The sequence below is a fragment of the Borostomias antarcticus genome (assembly GCF_949987555.1).
Source record: "Borostomias antarcticus genome assembly, chromosome: 10".
Lineage (NCBI taxonomy): Eukaryota > Metazoa > Chordata > Actinopteri > Stomiiformes > Stomiidae > Borostomias > Borostomias antarcticus.
This window is the reverse complement of record NC_140243.1, coordinates 20,128,015-20,138,935: the sequence shown is the minus strand read 5'-3', so window position 1 is coordinate 20,138,935 and position 10,921 is coordinate 20,128,015. Positions and strand designations below refer to the sequence as shown.

The 10,921-nt window shown below is 42.6% G+C and overlaps 1 protein-coding gene across 1 annotated transcript in view; it reads right to left on the bottom strand.

Annotated features, from left to right (window-relative positions):
* Positions 1 to 6,225, bottom strand: part of grin2db (glutamate receptor, ionotropic, N-methyl D-aspartate 2D, b) — a gene marked incomplete at both ends in the record, with an annotated part of 43,684 nt that extends 37,459 nt beyond the window's left edge. Inside the window, 2 exon segments of the mRNA XM_084444590.1 lie at positions 4,693 to 4,724; positions 5,964 to 6,225. Of these exon segments, the coding sequence (XP_084300716.1) occupies positions 4,693 to 4,724; positions 5,964 to 6,225 (294 nt within the window).
* Between the last annotated feature and the right edge of the window lie 4,696 nt (positions 6,226 to 10,921).

Genomic DNA, 10,921 nt, shown 5'->3' with positions numbered 1-10,921 from the left:
CCGATGGGCTATTAGCTAGCTATAGCTTTGTCAAACCCAGTCTGTGCTAGACGGGATGCTAATTTTCTAATTTTAAATTCCCATTAACTTAAGCTAAAAAACGTCAGTGATATTAAAGTCGTAAGTTTTGATTTAAAATGAATACATTGTTTTAGCCTGACTGGGGTTCTTATTACAATTATAGGGGGAACAGAATACTCATAAGGTAACGTTATCTAGAGGTTATCCAGCCCGTGAGAGCCGTTAACATTACTTTTATGAGGACTCAGACTCCTGTTTTCTTACAGTTATTAGCTAACGTATACTAACTAACTGGAATCTCATAATTTTGCTCTCACTATATTGGCCGGAGGGTGTTTTAAATAAAGTAGTGTATGTTGAAGTACATGGGATTTATTTTTTCCAACTATGGTATCGAATTGGGTATCCAGGATTGTGGAATTTCTCAATTAGTATTGCCTACTTAATGTCTGGTATTTTGTGACTCCCCTAATGGACAGATATATCAATTTATGAGTTGAATGTCAGTGTAAAAATCCAATGAAAATCTAAATTTTTATCAAATATAATTTGTATATATGAAACACAGCAGCAGTCGAGAGAGAGAGAGAGAGTGGAGGGACGCAGCAGCAACCGAGAGAGAAAGAGAGTGGAGGGATGCAGCAGCAACCGAGAGAGAGAGAGAGTGGAGGGACGCAGCAGCAACCGAGAGAGAAAGAGAGTGGAGGGACGCAGCAGCAACCGAGAGAGAGAGAGTGGAGGGATGCAGCAGCAACCGAGAGAGAGAGAGAGTGGAGGGACGCAGCAGCAGCAGCAGCAGCAGGCAGGATGTGATACACTAAGAACATTGTATTAGTATTATTCAATTTCATAAGTATATGCATATTTACGAGGTTTAACCTCTCGTCCCCAGCAAAAATTGTGTATGCAGCTACACTGTTATATGGTCCCTACCAATGTTGAAACCAAACCTACGCCCTTGGTCTACATTCTACAAGTCTGCATTCCTCCAGTCTGCATTCTATCAGTCTGCATTCTACCAGTCTGCATTCTATCAGTCTGCATTCTTCCAGCACTGCGCAGGCCCTGATTGAAGTGACCACTCAGTACTGACTGGACAGTGAGCCGCCTGTGAGAAAATATGAAAGGAAGGCAAAGTGAAACTCAGCTGGATCATATTGTAGGTGATCACAGAAAGGGATGTTTTTGTTTGTTTAAGATCTCCTGTAAATCACTGGTCACATTTGATTAGGACAAGCACAGACTAAACAACCTATTGTATAACCAACGCAATGCTGTAGTTTTATTGTCACCCATCCGCCAATCTCCCTTCCCAAGATCCTCTCCTTCAGTCCCTGTAGTGAAACAGGTGAGCTTGAAAGACCAGGATGTTCTCAATTCAATATGCGTTATTGGCATGAATGTCAGGTGAACTATATTGCCAAAGCGTCAAGAAAAATACAATTCAATAATGACATGGGAAGACAATTAAGTAAACTAACAGATAAATAGGTCATAAAATAGGTAAATAAAGATACAATTAACAAAAATAATACAAAATCAAATGTTTCAAATGGCATGTAAAATAATTAAATAAATACATAAACGAACAAGCAAAATAGATCCACATGAAGTAGAGGAGTGAATGAAAGGGCAGAGTGTGAGCTGTGAGGAGATTGTTGTGTTGTTGTGCTGGTTTTCTCTCAGACTGTGAAATCACTCACATATCTGGTTGCTTCTATGGCGGCGATACTGTGTTCTCCAAGTACTGTATATGTTGCTTTTTATTTTGGGCAGAGAGTGTACACTATAAACATTTTTGAGCTTACATTTAATTTTTGTAAAGAACTTTGTTCTAATATCTTCATAAGTTCTACATCGTAGCAGGAAATGTTGTTCTGTCTCCAGCTGTCTCTGTGGACAGAGCTGACAGTCTGTCTTCTCTAGACAGCCAGGTCTGCCGGTGTCGGCCGGTCTCTATGGTCAGTCTGTGATAACTGAGTCTGTACATAGTTAATGTCTTTCTCAGTTTCTCATCAGTCACGGCTCTCAGATAGTTTGCCACCGTGTACTGTCTGTTTAGAGCCAAATAGCATTGAAGTTTGTTTCGAGTTTTTGTGGTAGATGTCCAACAGTTAAGGTAGTTTTATTTTTCTTTATCTATGATTTGGTTGGTCCAGATGGTGTGAGGGCTGTCCTGAGGCCTTGTGCTGTTAGAGGAGGTGACCTCAGGACCAGCTGGCTGAGGGGACTTGTCTCCTCATGGCAATGGGGAGCTTTGTAATAGTAAGATTTTGAGTAAATTGTTTTTAGGTGCTTGTAAAATTTGATTGCTCTTTTTTGTATCCTAATTAGAAGGGGGAATTGGCCTAGCTCAGCTTGGCATCCATTGTTGGGGGTGCTTGTGTGAACCCTGAGAATGCTCTTGTAAATCTCAGAATGAATGGCTTCGATTGGGTATTCTGCCCATTTTTCAAAGTCTTGATTTACAAGAGGACCCCACTCTTCACTACCATACAGTAAAATAGGTTCAATTATAGAGTTGAATATTTTGAGCCCGATTCTAACAGGTATATTGATGTTTGAATATATTTTTATAGCTTAGAAAGCCCCCCTTCCCTTGTCTCTGAGATCATTAACAGCCAGATTGAAATTTCCTGTTGAAATAAATTTTTGTCTCAAATATGTGTAACTGTGTGTGTGTTCTATGTCAGTGGGGCCTATGAAGAACCTATTTGTGTTTCCCTGACACCTGGGTCATTTTTGGAAGACCATAATTCTAGTCTTTTCTAGATTCCCTGTCAGGGCCCAGATCTGACACAAGTTTTGCAGGTGATCCAGTTGCTGTTGTAATGCCTCCTTAGATGGAGCAAGCAATAATTATATTCTGCAAAAAGTAGACATTTAATATCTGTGTCAGAGAGGGTGAGACCAGGGATATCTGACTGTTCTAGTGATTTTGCCAATTCATCAATATAGATGTTAAACAGGGAGGGGCTGAGACTGCAGCCCTGGTTCACCCCTCTACTTTGGGGGAAGAAAGCTGTTTCCATATTGCCAACTTTTACAGCAAATGTATTATTTGTATACATTGCTTTAATTATATCATAGGTTTTCCCCCCTACACCTTTTTCAATTAATTTCACCATCATGCCAAATTGAGTCAAATGCTTTTGTGAAATCTAAAAAACAAGAGAAAATGTTGTTCTTGTTTTGGTGGACATGTTTATTAATGGGGGACAATTTTATTAATGCGGGTGTGGAGGGTGTAGATATGGTCTGTAGTTGGATGTTGTGGAGTGAATCCAGTCTGCCTCTTGCTCAGGACATGGTGTTCACTGAGGAAGTCTTGCAGTCGGCTGTTTAAGATGCTGCAGAATAACTTCTCCAGGTTGCTGCTGACACCTATAACTCTGGAATTGTTCAAATTTATTTCCATTTTTAAAGTTTGGTGTGATAATTCCTTTGCTCCAGATGTCAGGGATATGTCCAATGCTCAGAACCAGGTTGAATATTTTTTATATGGCAGTATTGAATGTATGGTGGGTAAATTTCAGCATTTCATTTAAAATACCATCAGGGCCGCTGCCCTTCCTTGGTTGTAGGGTCTGGATTTTAGTCTGTAGCTCTTCTTCAGTGATTTGAAAGTCCAAAGGGTTCTGATTGTCTTTAACAAATGATTCTAGAGTTCTGTGTTTGTTGACAAGGTCATTTTGGGCCGAATTCGGTGTGATAGTACTATACAAGTTTTCAAAGTGTGTTTTCCATATTTCACCATTTTGGATAGACAATTCTTCTTATAGTGGTTTGTTGAAAGAGATCCATTTTTCCAGAAATGGTTTGAGTCAATTTGAGTCAATGGACTCAATTATATTAAGTTGGTTCTGTGCATGTTGCTCCCTTTTAGTTCTGAGTGTTCTTCTGTATAATTTTAGTGTTTCCCAATATTGGAGGCGAAGTTCAGGATTGTCAGGTTGTCTGTGTTTTTGATTTGATAAACCGCTGAGTGTTTTTCTTACTGTAGATGTCTCTTAGGTGTATCAAACCATTTTTCATTGGTTTCATGTTTTTGATCTGAGATTTTTTCAGATTGGACAAACCTGCCACATTGTCAAATATGTTGTTAATGTCTCATACAGCCTGATTCAGCCCATCATTACAGTGGTGATATGAGCTGGTAGGAAAATGGTCTAATTGAGACCTTGTTTGATGCCCAATTGCTTTCTGGTAGTCGTCTCTGCTATTGTTTGTCCATCTATGGTTGTGTTGTATAGTTCAATTTATTGGGTTCTACTGCATGAGGGTCTGTTACTGTCTTTCTGAGGTAGAGTGTAATTGTACTGTGATCAGATAGGGGTGTTAAGGGACTGACTGTGAATGCTCTCAGACAGAAGGGATCTAGGTCTGTGATGCTATAATCCACTGTGCTGTTGCCAGGAGGAGAGCTGTGTGTGTCGTGACCAAAGGAGTCCCCTCGAAGCCGACCGTTAACGATGTACAGACCCAGTGTTCGACATGCCTGCAGTATTTGGTGCCGCTTTTGTTAAGTTTTGTCAGAGTTATTTCTGTGGTGATGTGAAGGGAGGGGAAGGCTGATTTGGCCTGGTATCCAGGTATATGTTTGTCTCCCTGTGGGTTAATAGAATCTGGTTCTATACCTGTCCTGGCATTAAGGTCCCCACAGATCAGTACACTTCCCTGGGCCTGGAAGTGATTGATCTCATCTTGGAGAATGGAGACACTATTTTCATTATAATAAGGGGATTCTGATGGGGGGACATATGCTGCACACATGAATATGTCTTTATCTGTGGTGACAACCTCTCTTTTTATTTTGAGCCAAATTGAAAATGAACTTTTTTGATTAATTCTATTGAGTGTACCAGGTTTGCTTTGTACCAAATGAGCATTGCTCCTGAATCCCTGCCCTGGGTCACTCCTTTCATGTTGGTGGATGGGAGCACCATCTCTCTGTAGCCTGAGGGACAACCAGTACAAATGTTTCCTTTCTCCAGGGCCCTGTACTATGAAACAGGATTTCAGGGTTAGTTCAAGTTCAAGTTCAAGTTCTATTGTCATGTGTATTTATAAAATACAATGAAATGCACTGTGCCCGGCACTCTCAGACATCAAGACATAACTTAAGACATAAGACAGTAAGACATGACAACAATATGACAGGAGACGTTTACAAAATAAGACATTAAGACACTATAGACACTACGAAATACGACAATAAGACATTAAGACATTACAAAGAGACATTAAAGTGCATACAGCAAAAGTAGGAGAATCAGTGATTAGCGCGACTTCAGGTTCAAGCCTGGTTATCCGTATCGCAAAGGTGGATGACTTTTCACAGTGCTATATCACCATGGTAATTTATGCTGGCGAGCTAACCTGCTCCGGGGTAGATTAAGTTCCTGATTACGGATCAAAACGTATGAAGCACTGAGCCGCTGACTGGTCAGTTCACTTGGAAAATGGCATTGGACGTTAAATCCCATATGGAACTTCAGTGTGCGAAATCAAAACTAATCTCAGTGCGTGAATAGGGAGGTTCTTTTACAGACCGACCTACCCCTCTTGGGCTTTTACTCATATCATATGAAAGGTTGCGGAATGGCTTTGTCAGCTGATAGGCTATTTTGCCCGAACTTGTGCATTTACAGTCCTGCATAAGCTATGCACTTGCGTTTTATTGGCTACAGTTTCATGTAGACTACATTTTTTATTTCATTTTCAAGTAGCCTATTGTGATTTAGTAGCCTGACTAGCTTCCCGTTCTTAGGAACAAAAGTAGCCTACATTTGAGTTTAATTGTGGAGGTGAGGGTGGGGCCTGCTGCCCTCCTCACTGCCTGAGCATAACTCAGTGGGCCAGGGTGCAGCTCCTGTTGCTGGGGTTGGGGTGGGGCTCTTGGCTCTGGTCTGACTTCAGGGGGATTCTATCTGATTATGTACCTGCTCTGGTGGGGTCTTGGAGGGGCATGGTGTGGGGGAAGACTAGGACAGTCTGGTCTCCCTGCGGCTGGTCTGGGTGGTGGTCCGTTGGGGGCCTTGTTGGTCTAAGGGGGTTGTGGGCGGAGCTGCTCCTTCTGCGGGGTGTGGATTGGTCTCGGTTGAGAGCGACATCTTTCAGTGTGCGGGCGAAGATGGGGACTGTGTTTCTGAACAGGTGGACATGGTCCATGACATCCAGGGTGGGGTGGTGGGCCAGGTTCATGTTGGGCCTCAAGATACAGTCTCTGGACATGCTGCTGTTGATCTTGTGGGTGGGGTCAGGGTGAAAGTCTTTCTGGGTAGGAGGGTTGATATGACCACTCTGCTATTGGGGAAGGGGGAGGAGGCTTCCTCTGTCACTCCTCTGAGTGACTCTGACACCCTCTCCTGCTGGCTCCTCAGGTGGTTGGTGCCGGTGTGGATGATGGTGTGGATGATGTGGATGATGATGTGGATGATGATGTGGATGATGTGTGGATGATGATGTGGATGATGTGGATGTGTGGATGATGTGTGGATGATGATGTGGATGGTGTGGATGGTGTGGATGTGTGGATGATGTGTGGATGATGATGTGGATGATGTGTGGATGATGATGTGGATGATGTGGATGTGTGGATGATGTGTGGATGATGATGTGGATGGTGTGGATGGTGTGGATGTGTGGATGATGTGTGGATGATGATGTGGATGATGTGTGGATGATGATGTGGATAATGTGGATGTGTGGATGATGTGTGGATGATGGTGTGGCTCAGGGATCCCAGCTCCAGGGCATGTTGGGTGTTTGGACACCAGGTTTTAGCCACTGTGTGGGCAGGGAAACATTTCTTTTCATTTACAAATCTGCCATTGGATTCGATGGTGTTCTCACTATAGCCCTTACATTACATTACTGTGAAATCCTACTGTACCCGGGGCCACGGCTGATTTTCACCATTCATACATGAGCCAGATGCCACAGCATTCCTGTGTTCTGTCTTTTCAAACATGACAATCCCGAGATAGAACGTGCAAGACCCAGTCCAGCGACAGACACCCAGATAAACCAAGTCAGTCGGAGAAAAAATCGATTAGTTTTATTCTTACTAGTTGAAAATATATATTATTCAGTATATGTTTGTTTTTTAAGATCAAGACCATAATAATTTGTTTTTTATTTTGGATTATTTCCCACTAGGCCCACAATAAAGATGATTATGATAAAATTACATTTTGTGCCTAATGGCAATGCATGCAATTAAATGGATGGATGGATGGGCCTGAAAAGGACTTCATTTCCAGGGTATAGGCACACTTTAGGAGTGGAACCAGCCTACTGGGCCTATAGGCCTACATAAAAAAACTAAATGAATATACCCTTATAAAATACTATAACAAAATAATTTATGCCATTCATGCCGAATAACAAAAGTTAGTTACCTTGTAAATAGACCTTAGAGTGAATGGGAATAGGCCTTAGAGTGAATGGGAATATGCCTTAGGTTTAATGGAACCCTTCTGTCTGAATGGGGTTACAAGGCTACTGGTTTCATCCTCTATTCACGACTAGATCTTTAACCTGGGGCTGGTCCAGTATCCAGCCTGGCGGTGATGCACTGCAGCATTGTTCACACACACGCACACACGTACGCACACACACACACACACACACACAGCCTCGGTATGGGCTCTTGACTCCAGCTCAGTCGGCCTGGAAATGGAGGCTGTTGGAGGTGGATCTCTTCATTCACAACTCAATTTTACAACAAACAGAAATGGAGGCAAAATGCCAGAAAATTGCTGCATCCCATCTCTTTTGTGAGTGACTCTATAGAGCAAAGAGGGGAGGAGAGGAGAGGAGAGGAGAGGAGAGGAGAGGAGAGGAGAGGAGAGGAGAGGAGAGGAGAGGAGAGGAGAGGAGAGGAGAGGAGAGGAGAGGAGAGGAGAGCAGGGGAGAGGAGAGGAGAGGAGAGGAGAGGAGAGGAGAGGAGAGGAGAGGAGAGGAGAGGAGAGGAGAGGAGAGGAGAGGAGAGGAGAGGAGAGGTGTCCTTAAGCCCAGGTGGTTTATGGGGTTTCAGCCTCCTCTGTTTTTGATTATCCTGGATCTCTCGACTACTCACCAAAATAGACTCATTTATTTCTAAGGTCAGGCAGATTTTACCAGTCATTTTGCATCCATAACAGCCTCTGCTGAGGTAGGATTGTGGGGGAGCCTGTAGGTCCGGTGCAAATTGAATTGTGATTTTGGACTGTGTGGATAAGAGAGACTCGCAAGTTCTGGCGTTGTTGAAAAGAGCAGGGGTTAAATTGGACCGGGACTATCCGGACCTCAGGCCCGGCACATGGGCTCCTAGTCTGGAATAAAATGCTACAGAGCATGAGCATAGGGGCGGAGCCAGCGCATACCTTTCAAACCCAGCTGCATTTGAACTTAAAGTCATCGGGAGCGTATAGACTGGATGAAATGAAAAGCTGATCCACCCAATTAAAGGACAATACTGTAGTTAGCCAACTCTGTGAAGTGCGTTCATGTGGAATAAAGTCCAAGTAGCCTAAATTGCACTTTGTGCCAAATACTGTATATTGACAGCTCACACAAATGTAGGACTTAGAAAAGTGGAAATCTGCGGTCAGTGGCCAATCAGAGGCCAAATCAGCCCACTATCTGCACGGGCCAATCATCTTCCCGCACATAACATCCAAGGGTCTTTTCATTGGTGTCAACAAGGTTTTTTCTGTCTTTGCGGCAGCGAGAAGCGAGAACCTCTGGGTACTAAGGCTGCGTTCCATTGGTTTGGGAAGTGGTGAGGTGGGAGGTGGGAGAGACGGAGAATGATGTCACCCACGAGGTCACCGCGCTACAGCAGACAACAACAACAACAACAGCTTGGAACAAAGATGGACGTTAGATTGCTTTGTTTGCCAAAAGGGTAGATAACACACAATGCGGTACTGTATCTTGCGCATACAGAAGGCAAGGCAAGGCAAGTTTATTTATATAGCACATTTCAGCCACAGGGCAATTCAAGGTGCTTTACATGAGATATTAAAAGCATTAAAACAAAAAAGAAGAGGTTGCGAACATGTCCTCAAATAATAGTTGGGGAATACTGTGTGTGCAACTGATTTAATGAGACCCAAATGAGACAGAAATGCTAATTAAACAGTATTATTAAAGTTTCACTTAGTTACACAGGGAGTTGGCATCTTGTTAGCGACTTCCAGAGCTAATTTGGGGCCGAGCCGAGTGGTACCAGTTCACGAGTGGAGAAAGAGGTTGTCAGACGTGTTCCAATTAAAACTGTAGTAGTATCACGTGAATCATGACTTCACAAGACGAACGCAGCATCAGATTAATAGGTTCCCAAACGTCATCACACAGAGCTCAATCCCTATCATCAACATTTCATTAATTTTTTTACGGCTCTCAACGTTAACGTGTTAACGCTCGGGATTAATCTGGAAACTTTAACGTGTTAAAAATAATTTACACAAATTAATCAGATTTCTTGGCTCTGTGATCCACAGCACTTGCACAGTAGTGTTCTTATCGGCCCTGGGATTTACTGGGTAGGAAAACAACAAATGTTCCCATAATGCACTAATGACTAACCAATCAAAACGCACCACTGTGTATAATGTTTATATGACATCAACTTAGTCTGTAACAGAGACTGTAACATTCTCCTACAGGAAAGTAAACTGTCATTTGCACCCAAGGCAATTACTTTTTTTGCAGACGTTGGATAGTAGCCTACAACAAAATAACAAGAATTGAATTTGACTCTAGGAGCAATAAAAATGTTTGGATGTATGTACTGTAGCTCACCCAAAACCTTGTTCATCAAACAAGCAGGTCTACCGCTGTTCTGAAATTGAACACGCTCGGAGAAATGTTGTCAGCTTTTCAGTTGAAACAAATGATTTCTTATTTATGACTAGCCCGATGTGTGCAAGTCCTCGAAATGGAGAGGTGGAGAGTCAGTATGCTGCTGAAGTTATCAGAGGAAAAGCTGCTCCTCAAATGGCAGGTGCGTTGTTCCATTCCGCTGTGCCCTGATTGGCCGACCTCTGCAGTCTACTGTACAGTATATGGCTAAAGCACTATAGCTACTGTAACTGTAGAATCAAGACTTCCTATAGTACCCTGGACGATTTTATAGACTGTGAAAAATACACTTGAAATGTGCTAAAATACAGTGTAATCAATAGCTGACATGAAACATTAGCACTGTAAATCCTATCATGTTGATTATACTGATCCCTCTTGATACAATAAGCCCGCCTGAAGACTTATGCTGTCTATTATAATATAACATAGTCTTCTAGTATAGGACCTACAGTATTTGTAATTTGTAAATCTGTAACTTGTTAATTTGTCATTTGCAAATTGAGTATTAGAGTTAATCTGCAGCATATTATTGGAGCCGGCAGCAACATTTCACTGTGACTGTACACCGTACATTACATGTGACGAATAACAGGAATCTTGAATCTAGGACCTATGTACTGTGCACTAGGACTGTGCTGTCTCTAGCCCCCTGTGTGCTATAGGACCTACCCTATAGGGCTTTTCTGTACTATATGAGCTCTAGGGCTGGTCTGTACTATATGAGCTCTAGGGCTGTTCTGTACTATGTGAGCTCTAGGGCTGTTCTGTACTATATGAGCTATAGGGCTGTTCTGTACTATGTGAGCTCTAGGGCTGTTCTGTACTATATGAGCTCTAGGGCTGTTCTGTACTATATGAGCTCTAGGACTGTTCTGTACTATATGAGCTATAGGGCTGTTCTGTACTATATGAGCTCTAGGGCTGTTCTGTACTATATGAGCTATAGGGCTGTTCTGTACTATATGAGCTCTAGGACTGTTCTGTACTATATTAGCTATAGGGCTGTTCTGAGCTCTAGGGCTGTTCTGTACTATATGAGCTATAG